Raw genomic sequence first — 23081 nt, forward strand, 5'->3', positions numbered from 1 at the left:
CATTCTTCCAGTTACTAGTCATATTATATAATATTGATTAGTGTATACACACATACACACACACACACACATATATATATGTGTGTGTGTGTGTGTCTAATCAATGGGAAAGAGCTCTTGGGAGCCAGGGAGATAGCTCAGTTGGTAAAGTGCTTGTTGTGAAAGCATGAATTGTGCTTGATTCTTTAGCACTGAGTAAGGAGTAGGTCATAGAGGCCCCACAGCTGGGGAGGTGGAGACAACCAGGATTCCTGAGGCTTCTGGCCAACCAACCTAGCTGTCTTATCATGCCTCGGGCCCTACTGGGAGACCCACCGTTAGATGAAACAGGGCATGTCTTCTGAGGAATGACACTTAATGGCATCTAGGCTGCATACCTATGGACCCACACCCACACTGTAACAAGGAGTCAGGTGTTTGTGTTTATCTATGGCATCATCAGAATTCTATGAGCTTATCCCCTGAGGTAGACAGACAGCTGACCATCCCAGAAAGACAGAAGACTGAGAAAACAAAAATAACTTTTATCCCTTAGATATGGAAAGAAACTTAAGGATGGGGGTCTGCTTGGGTGTCTCACAGGACCCCTGGGTTCTCTGCCTTCCCTTACTGGAGCCTGTCTTCTATTACCCTGTCTACATATGCCCTCCAACATGTACACCCATATACATGCAAACATAAACACACATGCATGCACTCAAGTGCACACGTGCACACACACACACACACACACACAAGCATGTGTGCTGTGGCTCTCAAACAAGAGCATACTTTTTTCTCTTTAAGAAGTAGCTGGCATTTCTGGAAGGCAGGTCTGACAAAGCAGAAGTAATGTGGGCTTTACAATTACAGTCTCAGACATATTTATACCTGTTACACCTGTTACTAAGTAGGAAAACACCATCATTTTAGATACTCTGTTGTTCGTGAATAAGATGTGATACAGATTTCAGTAGTTTGTTTGGACAACAGAATTCTGCTTTATTGCTAAAATAGCTGCTGAATAAAAATTACCTAAGAAACTTGTCTATAAAACCTGTGCAGTGAGATGTTCAGATTGGACTCCGACCTAGCTGGTAAATAAAGCAATGTGAAACGGTGGTGGCAGCATTAAAAATCCATCAATGGTGGACTGAGAAATGGCTAGGTTTCCTAGGAGTTACACATTTGGTAAAGTGGTGGTCATTCTACTGTTTGCAAGGTAACTTGCTTATGCCGGCTATCACTGGGTTGGCATGTTGTACTGTTTCATTGTTTGTGTTCTGCCATTCCAAACATGTATGTTAGAATGCTGACAAGCCCTTGCGAAGTGCATGTGGTGTAGGTGTCAGAACAATAGCTCTCGGCATCCCCTGGATAGTGATGGGCCATGTGGGTACTTTCCTAGATCACAGAAAGTTGGTACAAAAATCCACATTCTGAGATGTAGAGCAAAACTCCCTTCCCTACAAAGGCATCTGAAGTCGTTCTCCTGAGAAACGACTGCTCCATACATCATGCCTAAAGAGCTGAAGGAGCTGATAGAGCAACGGTCCTGGCCGTGGAGATGCAGATCTCAAATATGCAGCAATTGGTCACTACGGTGCTCAGAGCAGTCTAGAGTTCCTCAGATCTCCATAGGACATGTCATTAAATCTCCTCCTCCTGCTGCGGCTGACTTCTGGGAGAAAAGCATATGGTATAAATATTACTGCATTTGGAAGTGAATACTAATGACCACTCGGGAGGCCCGTCCTTCAGCTCCTATGGCCGTTACCATCCAGTTGCTTATAAATGAGACATGCTTCGATTTGATTTAATAATCTTTTTCTTTTTTAGTTTATAGCTCAGAATTCTCTGTGTATAATGCATCTGTAAGATCGATACACACAGTGATACATACTTTTTTTTTTAGTTTTCCCATTAATACTGTAAAATTAATTAAACAGACTAAGGCAGGAGCCAGGTACATTTTACAAATACACTCATTCCTCTTAAACTTCGAGGATCTGAAAGTGTACTCAGTATAAACACACACACACACACACACACACACACACACACACACAGCTGGGGTTCAGGGTAGGATGTGGGTTCCATAGGGTAGCAAGTAACCTCCCAGAGTGAAGGCTGAAAATTCAGTGAGAACACATAAATGAAAAGCCTGCATCTCAACATCCATGAAGAACACCCTCATCATAGGACCAGCAGAAGGAAGTGTCTCGCAGTGTGTAGAAATTAGTCTATGGTCTTCCTGACCATGTGATCCATGTACAAGTTGAGTTTCACACAGGTAATATTATGCAGAGCACATTATGAGTTCAAAAATAAAAATAAAAGTGAAAAAAGAATTAAGAGTAATGTGGTTAAACAGAATTTTACTCCTCATGCAAATCTTTCTAGAGTTTTATACAAAGCTCATTACCCTGGCCCAATGTTTTCAGAAAAAGTACAGCACAGTAGGGCAGCAATGGTGCTGTGTGGCCTCAGACAGCACACATCACTTGGGTGGATCTTGACGGCACAATAAACAGTATGCAGATTTTATTTCCCAAGGCCAAATGGCATAAAACACAACATGAGTTTCACAGTACAAACCGTTATTGTCTAATGAATCAATAATGAAAAATTCTATAATGAAAGATAATATAAAACACAGGTCAAAATTCTTTGTCAAAAACTACACATTAGAAGTTAATGCCACTGGGGACTAAATGGTGAATATAAAACAAACGCACATTACAAGTATCCTTTTGTTCTCCACTTACCATGATGCACACTGTAAAGAGTTAACCTTTAAGGGTTAAAGAGTTTAATCAATGTCAATGCCTGATCTTCTGAAGGCGATAAAGAACAGTCTGTCTAGCGATACCCAACAGAACATCACTTTGTCAAGCCACAAAGCGCCCAAAAGCTTGTCAAGTAAGTTACCAGAAACCTCTTTGTGGTTAGAACTCAGCTCCTTCCTGCTTGACCTATTATTTGATATTTGACCACTTGGTTGCAAGACACTTGCTCTTTCTAGCTGAAATGTCACTGGGGCATCTTGTCAGCTCCCCGACATCTCGGCCTGACATACAATTTTACTTTTGTGTGCTACAAGGCAGAAAATGCAGGGCAATGGCCTTGTTTTAAATTCTGTCAGCATCAAAGACGGTCGTCACTCTTGGGTCTTACCAATAACAAAAACAAAAAAAAAAAAGGAGTCTGTTCTGAAGGTCAAAATGGCCGTTACCTTGAAGTTTTTCAGCTTATACTAAATATATCACCTGCTACACTGGCATGGGAACTGTCCTTATAAAGTGCCTAAGCAGACTGCGGACATCCTCCCAACACAGCCGCTCTTCCTTCCCATCAAATGCAGGCGTGATAAAAGGACACGGTTTTCAATGACTACAGGGACCAGATTCAGCAGTTAACTTAACTTGTTCAAATGGGCAAGTGGTATCATGTAGCCTTACAGGGAGCAACCTGACCTTCTCACATTGACCAGGAGTGACATTATTGTGCAGGAGGAGAAGCGCCCACATCATTTCTGTTTTGTACAACCTGCTTAAAGTTTGCAACTAAATGCTTGTCTTCAGTCGAGCTGACAAGAGAGAAGAGGGGTTCAGTGAACCATGGCAGGGCTGCCATGAAATGACAGGCATCATTGGCATACATTTCAAATAGCTCTCTCAATCCTATTAAAGTATTGCAGTCTTGCTTTAAAATAGACAAGGAGGAAACAACGTTGATAGATAGAGACTAGAATGGCTTATTGATTTTTTTTTTAAAGTCCGAGGGAAATTACCCAAAATGTGTCATTCTTTAACATTTAAAAATATGTTACATAAAAATGAGCAACTGTGATAATAAATAAAACTTAGGGAGGAAAAAGTGGGTTGTTTCATTATTTAGGAGACAGATCCCTGCACATATCGGAATATCACACCATTTTTAAAGGCCCGCCCTTACTTGTAATTAAACAAAACTCAACTGATAAGAAAATCCCCCTTCAAAACAATTTTAATTATACCATTGGCTCTTCCTCCATTTTTTTTAATTTTTCAAAGTCATAATCCTATCTGAGATGGTCTTTTGGCATTAGAGGGCACCCCTGGAGAGGACTGAGATGACAGAGAATGGGGGGCTGTGTTCACGAACGTCTCCTTTAAGAAAGTGTAAGTTGTATCGAGTTCCGCTTGCAATGGAAGCAAGTCCCCAACTGTGTCCATAGGGGCGGCAGCTCTTGAAGGCACAGAGAGGTTGGAATGGTCTCGGGATCCCATCTGTGAAAAGAAAGAAGCAACGTTGAGTTTTAAACTCTTACAAAGGTTCTATGAACACATACGTGGATGTGGGTTGGTGCCTCTTGAGATGTAAAACAGGATGGTCCACACCATGAAGTGATCTGAACGAAACTATACAAAGGAAGTGATTTTCCAGCTGTAACTGAAGCCATGCTATGTCATAGGTGTTTCAGGACAACGGAGGAACACTGGAACTTTGTATAAAACTTTCTCAAAAGTTCTATATCAAGAAGTCAATGCAACTAGGCATTTTTCACTTGAGCTTTGGTTCTTTGGACACTCACAGAAACAGACCCTAGAATAGTTAGGTCCTTTTATTTACAGTGTGCTGCTGCTTATAGGGGCCTGGGCTGCTTAGGAAGTGATCTCAGGTGTTCGTTTCTAAATTACCTTTAATAACTGAATTCACAAGTTTAACCCAAAGAAAAATAACTGAATCCCAGTGATTCCTAGAAAATAGTACACTATGATGTAAAGTCTAGTGAGAACTTTCATTATACCTGCATTAATGGTGCCACTATCCTATTTTTATAAAGACTGTTTTAATCATCTGGAAATCATTTATAATCATAAGAAACTATAACATGAAATCAATTTCCCATATATATGTATAATGTATGTATATGTATATATACACAATATATAGTACATATATATATATATATATATATCATGTAGACATATAGTAGAATCAGTCAAACTTGAAAAATGTCACATATTCATAAAATACTTGAAAACAAAATTAATATACGATAAAGTTACAGTTTAAGGCTTAAGTAACAAAACATCAGAAAATAGCAGTTAAATACTTAATGTGAATGGACTCTTAGCCATGAATCAGATGCTATTTTAAAACATCTACACATAGAAGAAAATAATGATCAATTTTAAATCAGAATTTTCCAGATTCTGAGCAAATGAATGTTGGATAACAAGCCTAGTTCTGAGTGTCCACTAAAAAGATTCCAGTTTACAGAGTTTTAAAACATACCCTTTTCTTGGATTCTCTTTAGGTTTGGATAATAACGTAAGGTATGAAGGCATGAAGGCCTGCCTCACTGCGTTATGCTATACAAAACTATTTCTACATGTGCAGACAAGGCGGAACCCACCGCTGGCATTGGGAATGTATTAGCGATTCCACTGTTGTATGTGTTACCATTTTTGTAGATTTTTTTTTAAGTACAACTGGAGAAAATCAATGCCTACATCTAACACCTAGTTCAGCAATTTTCTTTGATCTCTGTTCTTTTGATTTCTTGATACTCCACTGCAAGCAGATAGCTGATGGAAATCATCTCTTTTTATGCTGGAAGTTTAAAAAAAAAAGGTGCCTACCGTAGCCACTCAGATATCTCCATGAAGCCCAGAGTTTACTGGACCCCATGGAAGGAAACACCGCCGAAAGCCAAGCATCAGCCGTAGCTGGCAGGGTTCACCTCAGAGCCTTCATTCTCAGCCTGGGCACTTCAGTTCAGAACATGAACACAGGCAGAGGTTCACCAGAGGCAATGGGTGTGTCACAAGCGTCGGGTGTGTCAGAGGCAGGGGCTTTACCAAGGCAGGGGTGCACCAGAGGCAGCAGCAACCCTTCCTAGGCTTTCTCTTACCGGAATCCCTTCAGAGGTAATGCCTGTGTTTGAGGTGGTGGCCTCACTAGCCGAGTGGGCCGGCAGCTGTTCTCCACTGCAGACCCAGCGGCTGGGAGGATGCAGAAGGAGCCAAGGCAGCAAGTGGGGCTTGACTCTTCTCCGTGGCCTTCTTTAACTTACTAGGGCAATTTTTTTTTTCAACGTGTTGGGCTCAGGTTTCAAAGTTTTGAAGTCTTTTAGGATTTTAGGATGTTGATCAGTTACAGTAATGAGCATTGATGTGATACACAAACTGAAACTGTAATTTTAATAGAGTGTGCAGTGGTTATATCAAATATCCGAGCACGCTGTTTCAACAATGTGATGCTTTTACTCTGTTAGCAGAACCCTGAGCTGCAGTCACCGCTGTACAAGAGAAGTAGAACCCATTAAACTTAGGCTGTCCGACCTAAGGCTGTGACCCTTTGATTATTCTGTCTCCGGTTCGCCCCTCCCCAGCTGCAACCACCATTCCCCTCTCTGCTCCCTTGAATTCCGTAGTTTCTCACCTCAGTCCCCTGACAGAAAAGGGAGAAATGGGGCAGCTGCACTGGGCTTCTTGCGGTTCCATCAGAGTCCTCACAAGGACAGGGTTTCTCCTTGTGTGAAGTCTGGGCAGTATTCCATTGTGCAGATACCACACAATTTGTCTGTTCACTGGTGGGTGGACACTTGGGTTAATTCCAGAACCTGACTTAGTAACAAATGCTGCAATAAACACAGCATGCATACATCCCTTCAACAGACTGATGTCAGTCTCTTAGGTAAATATACAGAAGTAGCACTACAGGGTAATACTGCTTTGGGGGGTTAACTGTTTGTTTGTTTAGAATGGGTTTGCAGTTTTATGCTTCAAGTTCTGGCAAACAGACTCAGACCAAGAGATCTGTCATCCTCCTGAGGGTCATTGTGATGGTCTACACTACAGAAGAGCAACTTCACCAAACTGACCAAGAGCCCAGCTTTGCCAGTTTTTGAGATGCACACAGCTTCCTAAAATATGTTGCACCTGAAACCTCCCTTTTGTTCCTATGAGTCCATCAGCCCACATCTGATAAACTGGACAGCCATCTAGGGAAGAGCTCTGCCAAGCAGCATTCTCTGAAGATCCTACCGGACTTGGCACTCTGCACAAGACTCTGGGTTGCCTCTTCTTATCATTCTTCTTATGTGTCTATTTTCCACCATGTGTTTTTGTAAAAATGCCCTTTTATCTGATAGGCTGGTTCTGACTAAATAACCTTGAAACATAGCGCTGGGTATTTCTGCAGTATTTTAAATCAGTCTCAGCTTTTGCACATTTCCCTTTGGCCTTATGTTCTTAACATAGAAAATAACTGAGAAAAAAAATGGAGGCAGGGAGGGAGGAGAGGAGGGAGGGAGGGAAGAAAGGAGGAAAAGGTAAGGGAGGAAGAGAAGGGAGCGAGAGAAGGAAGGGAGAAGAAAGAAGAAGAGGGTGAGAATGTAAGAGGGAACATGGGTTTCCTTAAAGAGTTTGATTCCTCGACGGCCCCTAGCCAATAGTCAGGCTTATATTTGTGTAAATGAGAACAAACTCGACTACTTCTGCTACTAGAATCACTTGCTGGACTGTTAGAAAATACAGGGGTTTTTATTTCCATGAAATGGAATAAAATTTGATTTTAAGTTACTTAGCTTTAAAAAACAAACAAACAAAAAAGCCAGCAGGGTTTCTAGTGAAAATTTGATCTGAGAATTTGATGTTTAAATAACAACTAAATAGTAAGTATTTTTCTTCTTACAAATAATATCAAAAAGAGGCTTGGAAGTGCTTTTTGTAATGTAACAAAGAGATAAGGATAATAAAAACAACTTTGTAGCAGAGATCAGTAAGAGTTAATATGTGCTATCTGATCTGACACTGGGAAATCTGGGAAGCCTGTGGCTATTTAAACTTCCTCACAAACTGCTTAGATGTTCCAGTTGTGCCATATAAATATAAATTTGGGCAATTTTTTAAAAAGAAATTGTTTACCTGAAATAGGAGCTAGCTGCCATGTGAATCTTTACGGAAGCACTTTTATTCTTTCAATGAGCTGTAAATGATTCTATTACAGCTGTTACTGTTGATCAGCCAAATACACACTCACAATACAGAATGTATCTACTAAATGTTCCCACTTAAAATACCTGTGAAATATAGTAATTGAACATACCCAATAGCCATTTTTAAAATTATGATATTTCTAAGAATGTTTCCAAACAACAAAAAAATAAAGGGCCAGTCTAATAAGAAAATAATCTCACAGTACATTGTCTATAAATCAAAGCCAATTTGCCAGCCAAGGCTTCTAAACAGCTAGAGCGGGGCCATCTGTCTCCTGGGCGGCAGTCACGATGGTTATAGGTTTAGAACTTATGGTTAGAGAGGTGAAGGACAGCGTGATTTAGTCCCAGGCAGGCCATGCTAAGCACAGGTCATAGCAGAGCCTGGAGGACGGACTGCACCATCCCTGACATAACTGAAGTCAGCCACCTGGGGCAGGTGAGTTAGCCTGCCAACGTCTTCAATTCTGGGCCTATAAAATAAGGGGTAGACCCTTCAACCCTGAAATGATGTGAGCCTGTTACAGTTCCATGTGTGATAGCATATGGTAAAAATATTGGTATTTAGCTTCTATGTGACATTAGCTTAAAAACTCGGGATTTATAAACATAAAAGTTATGGTTTTAGTATTTAAGATTTTGAGAGGTAAGAGAGACCATGATAGATCACTCTTCTTTAGACACATATTCCTTAGGAAAACATTTCTGATTCTTTGAGAACTTCATACATGCATTTTGATTACACCAACTCCCACCTCCCCTTAACTCCTACCACATGTGCCCCTGTCTCCCCATTCACTCTGGAACTCTGTGTCTACTTTTTGAAAATGTAATGCCCGTTGGCTCAAATTGTGCTTTGTATACATTTCTGGATTCAGAGCCATCCTCCAGAGCATGGTCAACCTATCTGGAGCCAACCCCTTAAAGAAAACTGACACCCCCTCCCCCCAGAAGCCATCGCTGTCCTCAGCTCTGCATGAGGAGCGCTCTGCCCACTCCATGTTAGAAGGCCGACTGGCTTGATCTTGTGCGGGTCTTATGAAATCAGCCCCAGCTGTTGGTGGGTTCTTGAGAGCACTAATCTTGTCTTTTCCAGAAGACATGGTCTTCTCTTCCCTGACCCCTTTCTCTTACAGTCTTTCCATCCCCTTGGGTTGCAGTGGTCTTTGAGCTATGGGGAGAAGGTGTCCCATTTGTGACTGGTTCTTAGGGAGAAGGAATGCCCACTGTCCATGGTTCTTAAGTATAGACTAAACCTTCATTTGGCTGAATCCTGTAATGCTTTCCGTTACTGCAGTCTCTCTGTTGGTGTTTCAAGCTGCTTTGCTGCTGGCTGTTTTTCCATAGGGCACAACTGTGTGCATAGTGGTGAAGAAATCCAAGTGCCCACAAGAGGGAAAGACAACGAGACTCGCTCACTAATTCCACTTTAATTCCCAGTGGGTTCTTAGCTCTAGACTCTCAGTACCTAGCATAACAAAAATTTCCTTCCCCCAAAAGTATCTGTGCATCAAGTTCAAGCTCCCCTCCCCACTTCTCAGTTCTAGCATGCTGGAGTCACAGGACACTGTAGTGTATACAATCAGAATTGGAAGAAATTCAGCAAATTGTTTTCTAACATCCCTGAGATATAAGTATGCATATATAGATCCACCTTCAAACACACATACATTCATATTTGCACTCACATGAACATCTGTTATCATATCAATAAATACTTATTTCTTGTAGCTACTAATTCTAAATTCTAGTATGTAATTCCAAACCTTGGAAAGTATTTTATGCATTCTTCTCCCTATGAGTAGAGATTAGCTTGACCCTTGAGACAGATGAGGAAATGAAGGAATTATGACACAAAGGAGCACTGGGAAGAACTCTTGAAGGTCAGCAAACACCCCTAAGGGCCTAGACACTTAGAAAGGACCATCATAAAAAGAAAAAGGAAAGCAAATCAGAAAACTGGTAGAGACATCAGCAAACTTGTCGCACTGTGTTGTTCTCAAGCAGACCCAGCTTTCGGGTCCATCTGACTGGTTTGACTTCAGCCTCGACTGCTTGTCTGCCATGGGAAATTTGTGGATTAATGATTCTGTGTTTCTGTTCTTCTGCTATACCCTTTTCGATGAAGTTTCTTTTTCTGCTTTCTGCTTCCCTGCCCAGCCTCCTCTGCATTTCAAACACCAGTGCGGTGCAGTCGAGTTAGTACTAAGTATGGCGCTCCATGGTATAGACCCACCACTGAGCTATTCATTTTTTCCCTTGTGGGCGAATTCTGCACCTTTCAAACTCTGGCTCACTTCCCCTGAGAGGCCCTTACAGAAGTTCTCCCCACCCTTTCCCAACTCCATGGGTGACAAAAATCTGACCAGAATTTATATCTCCTTATGAGCATTTATATTTATTTGTATATTTTTGCTTTTCCTATAAAAACCACGTGTACACCATGTGACAAAATAAATCATGACTTTATATTTCTAGCACTTAGCCATTTAGCTAAGACCAAATGAGACTCCTAATTGGCGGATGACTAAATGTGCAAACTACCAACATTATCACTTTATGGTTTGAGTCTCATGTGGCTCTCTGGTTATTTTATGCATAACAGATTATATCTCACATAGGAGTACCATAGTGCGGCAGAAAGATATGAGCATGAAGTATGTGACCTCTGACAGATTACTTACCCTGTTTATCTGTGTTTAGAAAGACCGGTCCTTGAGGTTATTACAAAGAGCAAATGAAATAAGATAAAAAATGCAATAATTTGTGTTTGCGTTTTCTTTCTACTCTTAGTGATAGTAAGTTCCAAGTTTATAATTAAAGCTAACGTGTATTGTGTTTGCATATTAGGCACCATGCTAGGCTCAGCTTGGTAGACATTACATGAATTCTCACAACTCAAAGCGAAAGTCCCATGATTCCCCATATCTTACTGTTCAAGAAACTACAGCTTGAGGGAGTAGAATCATGCTGCCCCAGGTCGTACTTTCTAGTATGGCAGAAAGAGATGTGAATCTTGATCTGCTTCAGTTGCTTATACATTGAACACTGTCCCCTCATGCCACCTAAAGCAGATACAGCCTTGGGCTTACTTCACATTTAGAGCCACTTCACCAGGTTCATCAGTCTTGGTGACTAGAACATAAAAATGCATGCATTGTGTTGGAAGCAGAAATAAATGCTTTTATTTGGAAAAGCACTGCTGTGGCATAAACTGAATATCCTCGGGACCACAGCAAATGAATCACACAGCGTTTACATGACGGAAGTTCCAGTCTTTTTATCAAGATTTTAAGTTGTTGTTAGGCTCTGATGTAAAATTCGGAACTGAAGTTTTAAATTACCCCAGAACATTTAACTTAATTCTAAATTATTTTAAAGATGTCTTGTGCCTGACAAGATAACAGCTCCCATTATCTGCTCTTAGATGTTTCGGCTTCCTGATGGGATCAGGGCTGGGAAGGAGATGAACCTTCCTGGACAGCCTACGTTTTTCCTTCACTTCTCTTAGACCCCACACCCCGTTTCTTCCTGAGACTGACTTCTCAGTCCCTACGCACTGATGGGAGAGTTCCAGAAATGGGCAGGGAATAAAAAGTGCCTTCTCCTTGTCTCGGAAACCTGTATTTCCACACAACTCAGAGAGAATTTGAAATGGAAATATATTCATATGCTCAAATATACAAAAAGAACAAGAACTGAATAAACACAAGAATGCTATGTAGGAAATCTTTGGGTAAACTGGGTTTTAAACATGTGTCTGTAATATCCATGTTAACCACAGGAGTGACTTTCTTAATTTACAAAAAGACTTATGTAGTTAAAAGAAAAAAATCTAATTAGAAAATTAGCTAAGGAAGCATGCCCACACTGACAGTGTGTGGCTACCATGGAAAGTTCCAAATGCTTAGTATGCAATGCAGAACTCAGCACTCTCTAGTGGGACTGACGAAACCTAGGTGGGATTCAAGCCACTTCTGTCTTGGTGATCTAGAGCTCACATCTTAAAGTAAGGGCTGTAACCCTGTAACTGCACATGGAAGCTACAGAAACTCTGTCAACCATAAGAGATTTCTTAACACAAAATCACCAAAATCAAAGGTGTAGTTAACATACCTTTGCGTTATATTTTGTTAAAATATTTGACAATAAAGTTTGCTGATTTGAGGGGCTAGTGAGATGGCTCAGCAATTAAGAATACTGCCTGTTCTTCCGGAGGACCTGGGTTCTATTGCCAGCACCCAGATGGTAGCTGACGACAGTCTGTAGCACTAGCCCCAGAGAATCTGATCCTCTCTTCTGGCTTCCACTGGCATTGCATGCATGTAGTGCACATAGATAGATACATTCAGGCAACATGTCTATACACATAAAAATAGACATTTTTAAAAATAAATTAATTTGTTAATTAAATATTTTTAAAAGAAAGTTTCTGGCTTAATTTTTCTTTTGAAAAGTCATGAAATTAATATTATCTTAGGATTAGGAGAGAATTCCCAGAAGTTTCTGAAATGGTCTTAAACACATTTCTGCCATTTTTAACTATGTAGTAATGAGGCATGGCATTCTCATTATTGACCATTATGAAATCAAAATATCAGTCAACTCTGAAAAATGTTAAAGATATTCTATGTCCCAAAACATAAAATATTTAGGCATTGTTTAATTCTTTATGTAAAAATAAACAAGCATCCATCTTGTTAGCATGAAAGATTGCTTCAGTAGATGGTAAGATATATACAACAAAGAATCACTTTAGAAGAAATTCCTTTATGATGTATAGCATCAGGTGATTACATTAAATATTTTATATTCTATTTTTATATGCTGATTGACCCAGGATCACATAAGAGCTTCTTGGGTGAAAACTGATCATGAATGGAAAAGTTTAAGAAGCCCTGCTGTGCAGTGCACTGCATGCATCTAGCTCATGGCAAGACTGTTGGAGAATGAGCTGCTGTATTTGCATTCTGGGCAGAGGAAAGGAAAGAATCAAAAAGAGAGGGTCTGTTTCCATCTGAAGATAGCTCTTAAACCTGAATACAGTGTGTGTGTGTGTGTGTGTGTGTGTGTGTGTGTAGGCCAGAAGTCAACCTCAGGTGTCATTCCTTTGAGGCCATCTACATTCTTGTTTGAGACAGAGTCTCTTACTGGCATGGAGCTCACCTAGTAGGGTAGACCAGCTGGCCCTTGGGTCTTGGGGATCCACTTGTACCCTCCTTCCCAGCACTGGGATTATACACACGTAATGCATGCCCATTTCCCCCCATGGGTTCTGAGGATCAAACTCAGGTTCTCGTGTTTGTAAGGCAAGCACTTTATCAACTGCACCATGTGTGCAACCCCTTAAAACACTTTGGTTACATCTCATTGGCTCGAGGGTTAGGTCATGTGTTAGGGGTTTTCGGTGGGGTGGGAGGAGGTCCTAGGCACTGTAGCTTATGTCTCCCTTCAACTTCATGAGTAATGTTAAGAAGCTCTGACACTAAGAAAGAAGGCCTGGCAGCCTTTGCCTCGGGTGCAAATGGCCGATCTGGTTGGGGTAGAGGGGGTTCTGTGAACATATAGGAACATGCTACCATAATAAATTTCATTGTGATTTAAGAAGTACAGCCATGCCACAGAGAAGTGGCTTTTCACCCATCAGATGGAAACCATGCAGACAACTGGTGATGCCCACTATTAGGAAATAGGGAAGGGAAGGGAAGCTCTCGTGGGTGTTAAGCTGATGAAAACGTCACAGACTTCTAAATGTACTTCCCTGTATATTTGGAAACTCTGCCACAAGGGATTTCTTTTATGGGCATCTCACGCAAAACACCAGGAAAACAACCCAAGCATCGTGGTATGTGCCTGTAATCTCAGTTATTTGGTAGGCTGAGACAGAAGGCTTTCAAGTTTGAGATCAGGCTAGGCTACATAGAAAGATCATGTAACAAAATCAATTAATTGTTGATCGATTCCTGTAAAACCTCCAAAGAGAACTAAAATCTCCATCAATAGATGTCCATTTAATTGGCATAGTCAAATAATGCAATAATTTTAAAATCTGAGTTAAATATTTAAATGCTAACATAAAAATATGTTCAGGTGAAAAAAGTTCAAACAAGATTCTGTATATAGATAGACAGACAGACATATATACGCACTGAAGCTCCTTGACTTACAGTGGAGTCACGCCTCATACATGCATCATAAAGTGACCATGCATTTTAATACATCTACTAAGCACAGCTCAACATCACAGCACACTAGTATAGCTGTTTACCCCTGTGAACACATGACTGACTGGGAGATACAGCTCACTGCTGCCACTCATCGTCACAGGCAAACATCCCAGGGCATGTCACTACGTCAGGAGATCAAAGTCCAAACTGAAGAACAGTTTCTACAGATGAACAGGGGTTAGGCAAGGTGGTAAGAGAAAATTTTTAAGTAAATCTGCAGGAATTCAGGACTGACTGCGTGTGTGTGTGTGTGTGTGTGTGTGTGTGCCTATATATGTATGCATGTGATATACAGTAATATTAATCTATGTATATTTTCATTTTAAAACAAACATGAAGATACATCCATGCATGTATAGCCTTTTTTTCTAGAAATGAAACATAAATTAACATTGGAATGTGGGCCATTAAATGTGGGCTCTTATTTTATAGTCTGAAACCCAGATTGCCATGCCTCCCCTTTCCATTGTTGTGGGGTGGATTCCTTCATTATTCCATTTTCTCACATCTAAGACCCTTAAGCTCCCGTGGATGCTGCACACAGTGTCGATTTCCCTGGTGAGGACCTTCAGCAAAAGTTCTGTGTTCTCCAGGGTTGTGGACCCTTTGACTGAGTGTGGCTGGGAGGACCTTTATCTACGAGAAACACAGTCTCTCTAAGAATCAGGAGCATCACCTTCAGATGAGCAACACTCAAGCCATCTGGGGCCGTGGCTGTGGAATGTCTTCAGACCATAAGCAAAGGAGAACATATTCCACAACAAATCACTTAGCTAACAATGGTGCTTCCCTTATGTGATATGCAGGAATGTTAATTTCTGATATAGGCAGACCACTTGCAAGGGTTTCAAACCATATTAATCTCTTAGGAGAACATCCTGTAAGTGCTCTGAGAATAGTACAACCACCAACAACATCCCAACTAATATTTATATAGTTACACGTCAGCATTACCAACCCCATGTCCTGAATTCCCCATGCTTTCTTACATACTGCACAAAATATATCTAACCCCATAGATGTTGGGTGTCATAAGTTAGCTTTATTCTTATTGATTCTTCTTTAGGAATCTTATTTCCTGACAAATAATAACTGTCTGCATTATAGGGTAAAATGTAATGATTTTGAACCCATAGGATGAATGCCAGGCTAATTAACATTTATAATATTTCACATTCTCATTTTTCCCTATTATCACAACATTTAAGATTCACATTTAGCAATTTTGAAAGATAAATTTGTATTGACTATAGGGGCTTTGTTGTGCAATAAAACGGAAGAACTTATTTCTTGCATCTAACTGCAACTTTGTATCTCTTGACCAACATTTCCCCTTTCTCCACTATATTCCAGTCTACCCATTCTAGTTTGTGCTTCCATTAGGTCAAATTACAGATGCCATGTATAAATTGAGATCACGTGTCACCCAGCTTTCTGGGCCTGGCCTATTCCACTCATCATAATGTCCTTTTGACTTACCTAGGGTATTAAAATGACAGGACATCATTTTTAAATGGTGAACTATGTAAGGTTGAGTAGATGAGGTGCATTTACTTAGTCCATTCCTTGGACTGGGTAGCTACATGGTTCCTGAATCATCACTGTTGTGAACAAAACAGCAATGAACTTGAGATTGCAGGCATCTGTGCTGGGATGCTGATTCAGACCTTTGGGGTAAATACTATGAAATGGGATTGCTAAGTCATATACTGCTATTTTAGCTGTTTGTTTGCTTGTTTGTTTGCTTGTTTGTTTGTTTTTAACATCCATACTATTTTCCAAAACAAATACACTGATTGACATTCCACTAGGAAGCTGCAAGGCTCCCACATCCTTACCAACACTCTCAGTGTTCCATTCTGTTGATAGGAGCCATTCCAACAAGTGTAAGGTAAAATCTCCTGGGTATTTAATTTACATTTACCCGATGAGTAGTGATGTTGAGTACCTTTAAAAAGGTAATAGATAGATAGATAGATAGATAGATAGATAGATAGATAGATAGATAGATAGATAGACAGGTAGACAGAGATTTTTCAGACAAGTAGATAGACAGATTTTTCAGACAGATAAACATCTGTGTACCCCTTTTGAGAATTTTTGTTCTTTTATTTAGAAATTCATAGATGAATATATTTCAAGGGTATCTCCAACCCCCACTTCACCTCTCCAACTCCTCCCAGGACAGCTGCCACATGTCTGCCTCTCAAACCATGCTCTGTCTTTCTTTTATTTTAGACCACTGAGTCCAATTAATAACTGCCCATATGAGACCACTGGTGTGGAGAACAGCTGACCTTCAGGGCCACATCCCTGCAATGACATGACCCTCCGTGCAGCCTATATACATTCTATTAAGATACTGCTATTCAAGTCATTTGCCCAGTTTTAAACAGGGTTGTTTTAGTTAAGTTTTTAAAGTGTGTGTGTGTGTGTGTGTGTGTGTGTGTGTGTGTGTGTGTGTGCAAGTGTCCTTGCATGTGTGTATACCTAAGTACAGATGACAGAGGAAGCCAGAGGTGCTGGCTTCACTGGAGCTGAAGATATAGGCAGTTTTGAGTTCCTTAAAGCAGGTACTGGGAACTGAACTCAGGTCCTCTATAAGAGAAGTAAGCTGAGGTCTCTATACCCATGAGGGTTGTTTTCTATTCAGTTGTCTGAGTACCTAGTATGTTTTGGACATAAGCGAGCCCCTCCTTGGTGTATGATTTAATTGCAATTCATGGATTTTTCTCTGCACTTTCTTAACTGTTTCTTTTGCTGTGACAAGGTATCTGGTGCCTACAATGTGTCAGATGGTATTTTCACCTATGAAGATGCAGCAGTGAGCTTCACACACACACACAAAATCCCTATTTCAGACTTAGTTCTAGTCCTTAATTAATCTGTATCCTGAACTAGCTCTCCTTGGATTATAATTTGCTAAAATAACTATGTAACCACACGACTTCTCTTTTCGTTGTGCAAGCTTTAAAACACAATGGACCTGTGAGATTTCCAGCATTCCTGTTCTGTGGATTCAGAGAGGGTTCCAGAGTGAGCCAGGTTGCCCTCTTCTCTAACCTGCTTATTCCGGACCTCTACATCCAGGGGCAGTCTCCATCCCGAATTCTTAAATCCTCAGTCCCTGCATCTGGTCCTGCCTCAGATGTCCGAGAGGGGCTCACTGGGCCACACAGGTGATGCCACCACACAGATTGCCCATATCTCACAATCCCCTCTCCATCTTATGAACTGTGACCACTCTGCCTGGAAGCCATGGCTGACAGAATCTGTCTTAAAGCATTCTTTTCCGATGTCACCTGTGGGTTCCTCTTCTAAACGTCCAGTGCCAGCAGTTCCTAGAGCCGCATGGAGGAAAGACACTAGGCCACCCTCTCCGCTGCCCAACTCTGTCTCTGGCTATATGCATGCAAACACAACACCAGTCCCTCATAAATTCCCAGGGCTTTCCTTCAAACTGACTCCTATACATGAGTTTATGAGAAAGGTCTGCACTTGCTTGAAATGGAGTTTGGAATCTGAATAGGGTGTCCCTGACACAAGAATTTCAAATGGGTCTCTACATTCGTAACTAAAATTTTTCATTGGCTCTTCAAAGAGCCCCTTCCCTTTCTCCAGTCTAAATGCATCCATTTGGTGTGGTGCCAGGGATTGCAATTCAGGGCCTCGTGCAAACCAGGCAGGCATCCCCAGTGCCCTGAGTGCATTTTAAATTTTTTTCTAATAAGTCATTTTTTTCATACTGTTCCCCCACCTTATCTCTTCTTTATTGTATATCCACTAATTACTTGAGAATACTTAAATTTACTGTGAAGAATGAGCAATAAAAGGTGATAAATGAAACTCCTAAGAAGTATTAAGCACAGATAACACATCAGCAAGTAATTTTCAAGACACGGACTGAATCCATCTGATAAGGATAAATAATAAGTAGCTTTATAAGACATGTTACTCTGTAGAGAGTGACGGAAAGACAACTTAGGGTAGAGATTCTAAAACTGGCCCTAGAACTACAATTGAGGCCCACAGCTGTTAGCGGCCTAGGTGGCAAACTCTACCTATGAGGCAAGCAAGCTTGCCCTTGGGTCTCTCTTGGAACATGTGTCTGTGTTAAGTCCCAGGTACCTCCTTTGCGAACCTTATCCCTGGTCCTTACAGCAAGTTGATGCAGTAGAGAGAGATAGGTCGTATTTAGCTAAAAACAGGGTGCTGTGAGCCTTCCCCTGCACATTCCCTATCACCTCTTTTTGCTTTCTCTGATATGCTTTAACCCACTGAAGAAGCCATGTAGCTTGGGGCCTGCGTGATGGTTTAACATCTCTGGAAAACCTTTCCAGCAGCATACACTGCTGTAGTAAGGTAGCCTCACACCGGATGTCCTCTACACAGGGCCGGTCCCAGAGCTCGTCCTGCTTTCTCCTAACTCAGAGCCGCTTTCCCATGCTGCTCTGTTAGAAAGAGGCGTTGTTGTTGTTGCTGTTGCTGTTGCTGTTGCTGTTGCTGTTGCTGCTGCTGCTGCTGCTGCTGCTGCTGCTGCTGCTGCTGCTGCTGCTGCTGCTGTTGTTAGGATAAGTTCTCAGCATTCATCTCCAGTATCTATCCCCTTTCCTCCAACAGTTCTCTGGCATCCATTCCCCTGCCCCAGGTCAGATGCCTCTACTTTTAATCCTAAGGATCCTCTGTTTACTTAGACCTTGACCATCTGATTCAGTATATGTCAGCAGTGCGTTTAAACTAACTAGAGCTCAAGTTTAGAGCTAAAAAGGTCATTTTCCTCCTCACAGGAGCCATGTCCGACCACTCAAAGGCTGCAGGCTCGTCATCACAGGACGTTGTATTGCACAGCGCTCGCTCTTCAGGAACACGGGGCTGTGTGGGCCTGTTTGTTTCTGTTCCCAGGTGCCTTGCGCAGTGAGGACACAGACTGGGTCCTCTGCATGCCTGCCTAGTGTGGGGTGGGTGGATCACTAAGTGAACTTCCAATGGAAACAAAGCCACATGGATGCCATGCTTTCAGATCAATTGCCCTCTGAAAGCATCTTTATTTCAGTGTTAGATTTTATTTTCTTTAGTCCCAACTTCCTTCAGCTCTCCTTTTGAGGTGCTTTAGGTTTTGGGGCCCTCCCTCTTCCTGTCTCTTCACTGTTTCAACCTTTGGTCACTCATGGCATTTTAGCTAGGCCTTGCAGGAAAGCTAGGAACGAACCCTGTGACACAAGGCAGGAGGAGGAGGAAGGACACACAGACAGGACATCCCACTGCAGGGAACGCACAGGGCTCGCCTGCTCTAATTGTCCATTTTCATCTTCTCTTGAAGACCCTGTTATGAGCTAAATTTGGAAGTGATGCCATTGCTTGATATAAACCTTCAAAGTTTCCTTTGAGGTGAATGTCTATCTGCTGGGGTCGGAAGGGGGGGATAGGAGGAATTTACATTCACTTTGCTAAACATTAGCATCTTTTGTTCAATCATTCGAATGCAGGGCAGTTTGAGGGAAACAGCTTAGAGAACAAGAGCTGACATCCACAGTGTAAAATCTTTGAAGGTACTTGACTTCAATGCAGGGAGAAAGTGAGACAAAACCACATCTCAGCTCCCTAACTGTGTTCCAGTCAGCGGGAACTTTGTGACAGGTCTCTGTCTCTCAGCTACACTTGACTGGCTTCTGCTGACACTCAGCTGTCAGACAGCAGCCCTTTACCAGGCCCCTAACATGCTCCACAGCTTCACCCAATTAACTCGCTCTCACTTGCCACAGCAGCAAAGAGCTTCATAATAGGTGGTCAGGGTGCGTGGTGTCTGCCTGCCCTCCAACTGCTCGCACACAGCAAAATGTTTAACCACTTTTCTTCTTGCCTGTGTGCACACAGCGACGATGATACGATTTAGTCATTTCATGGATTGAACTGGACAGGGGTCTCGGAAATATTATACTAATACACTAAGTGGCTTTAGGATGGGTCTCTACGATGAAGGCTGAATATCAACAATTTTTCTGGGAATTTTTGCCATGCTACTCAAAGTTTTGGATGAAATCCATTGGACTTTAAAATATTTCTGACTAAGATGTAGAATATTTTATGCCTCTTTTAAAAACAATGATCTGAGTTGTTCATATATTTTCACTCATCTCCTTATATGTTTAGACCTAAGAATATTGTCAGCTTTCATGGCTGTGCTCTGAGAATGTGGAGATTATGAAACAATAAATGTTACATAGAAGATACCGGAAGGCAACAGTAAACTCGGTAGCCTTCCCAAACCTACACTCACAAAGCTGCAGGTGTTGAGACCACAGTGGGTCACTGTTTTAAAGTGTTTTATTATTGACATTCAAGTCAGATCCCTGTAGAAATTGGGGTAGACCTATGATTCGGATTCCAAGTATTCTGTCCCTAATCTAAGGTTAGCCACACCAATCCCAATGACCAATCTTGTGGACAAGTTCTTGGACAAGCTTGCCGAAGCTAGAGTAGAGAACACAGAGCCCGGCCTCCAGGTATCTGGCCTGTGCTCTGACAGTTGCTCCCTACCACAGCACTCAGAGGGAGAAGTGCTCTCACTGTTATGCATGCCCCCTCCCATGCCACCCCTTAACTGAAATGACCACCAGGGGCCTTTAAGCTGGTATCCTTTCCTTCTCCGTTCACTATTCTCTTCAGAAGCCAGACAATAAGACTATTCCAAATAAGACTATATTCCAAACCTTCTACATATATGAAATCATATAAGCACATGGAAAGGTGATGCCAGAAAGCATTAAAGAAAATGCTTTCACCTCATGGCAAGTCTTGGCATTAGAATGAGCGGCAACAAAAAGCAAACAAAGCCAGAAAACCCCAAGGAAGGGGGTGGGGTCTGATTTCCAGAGTCCACACACTGTTCAGCGCAAATGTCCAGTAGTCAACAATGATTCACAAAGGATTTAAAGGAATAAATTGCCCAATTCAAAGGAAAAGAAAAAAGTCAACAAATTGATGGCAGGTATATGAGACAAAAAAAAAAATTCAGACGACTGTCTTGGAGATGTTCAACGAACTAATGGCTGGCATGAGAAAGCAAAGAAAATGATGTCTGAACAAAGCAGAAATATCAAAAAAGAGACAAACCCATAAGAAACAAACAAACAAAAAGCTGAAGAATACAATAATAAAAACTAAAAGGAATCCCAGTACAGCTATTCAAAGCCAAACCAGGAAATCCGAGCAGGCTGAAGCATCAGCCTGAAGGAGAGTGGGGCAAAGGAAACATTGTTTATGAAGAGCGGGAAGAGGAAAGATGGAAGGGGCTGAACAAGCTCATCATGGGGATGAAGTTAAGGGGACCAACGCTGTGGAAGCTCTAGGGGTGGAGCTGGCTGAAGAGGTGATAACCACCAACCTCCTCAATTTCATAAACACAAAAAGCTCAACAAATACGAAGTCAGACACACTCAGAGTGACTCATCTCAAGACACAGCGACCTTGAGAGCACAAAGAATCTTGAAATCACTAAGAGCTGGATGGGTCACATACAAGGCATCCAAAGTAGTACTACAATATTGCTTTGTAAATGTGTGTTTTGTTTTTCACATGATGCAAAAATGTCATTTTTGACACTGTGTCAAGACTATCATCTTTTCAACAATAGTTCTAGAAAAACTGGATATTCACATGCAGAAAAAAATGAAATTAGACCCTTACTAAATACATCATATCAAAATAAGGTAAAACTGTGTAAAAGACCTCTATGTAAGGTCAAGAGCCCCAAGCTCTCAGAAGAAGGCCCAGGACAAATCTTTATGGCAAGTAGACTTGGCAAAGATTTGTTGGGTGTGATTCCCAAGATATAAGCAAAAAGAGAAAAAGAAGAACAACAGACCAATAGACCATAACAACTTAAAAATTCTCTTCAGCAGAAGAAAGCAACAGCTCACAGAATGGGAGAGATATCAGTCACACCTGCTAGGAGATTACAATCCACATGCAAACGTAACTCCCGGAACTCAGCAGCAAATCTAAGTTCAAAACTGAGCGAGGGCTGGGAGTGAACAGTCTGCAGCGATGACATGCAGTGGGCAATCACAGGAGGAGACAACCAACATCACAGAAACATTGGGGATGTAAATCAAAACCTCAGTGAGCTGTGACGTCACTCCTACCCCGTAGCAACTACCAGAAATACAGTGTTTCGAGAGCTGGTAAAGCAGCAGCACCACTGAGAAGCAGCATCAGTGAAGACCTCTGCACAGCGATGATGGGGAGAGCAAACCGTAAGCCACCGTGGAAAAATCATTCCGCAGTTTCTTAGAAAACAACAGAATTGCTGTACCATCGGCAACCTCACTTCTGAGCAAACACACGAAAGAACTAAAAGCAAAGTTTAAAGATAAATGTGGGCACCCATGTTCTTTAGTGGCATTTTATTCATAGCAGCTAAAGCAAGAAAGTAACCCAAGTCTATTGACAGATGAATGAATTTTAAAATGCAATATATGATATAGTGAAATAGACTGGGCATGGTGGCACACACGTTTCATCCTAGAACTCAGGGGTCTGGTCTACATAAGTGAGTTACAGGCCAGCCAAGGCTACATAATGAGACTGTCTCAAAAATCAACAGCTAATTGTAATACTTGGGGACTGAAAGATGGCTCAGTGGTTAAGAGCTCTGGCTTCTTTTTCAGAGGATTCAGGTTCGATTCCCAGTGCCCACACTGTAACTCACAACCATCTGTGACTCTAATCCCATGGAATCTGACACGCTCTCCTGGCCTTTGTGGACACTATAGGCTTGTGGTGTGTATACACATCTATGAAAGCAAGACACCATACACATGATATAAATAAATAATTCATAAAATAATATCCAATTAAAAATAATAATACAGTGATCTGGTCTT

The 23081-nt window shown here is 41.4% G+C and overlaps 1 protein-coding gene across 3 annotated transcripts in view; it reads right to left on the reverse strand.

Moving 5' to 3' along the window:
* Positions 1-2355: 2355 nt before the first annotated feature.
* Ccdc171 (coiled-coil domain containing 171) overlaps positions 2356-23081 on the reverse strand; it is a 366744-nt gene continuing 346018 nt past the window's right edge. For all 3 annotated transcript variants that reach the window (XM_085839201.1, XM_085839202.1, XM_085839200.1), the window contains one exon: positions 2356-4250. In XM_085839201.1, coding sequence (XP_085695327.1) covers positions 4035-4250 — 216 coding nt within the window. In that variant the 3' untranslated portion in view covers positions 2356-4034. The remainder of the gene's footprint in view (positions 4251-23081) is intronic.

This window comes from Mus caroli, unplaced genomic scaffold, assembly GCF_978045245.1.
Source record: "Mus caroli unplaced genomic scaffold, Mus_caroli_1 scaffold_6, whole genome shotgun sequence".
NCBI lineage: Eukaryota > Metazoa > Chordata > Mammalia > Rodentia > Muridae > Mus > Mus caroli.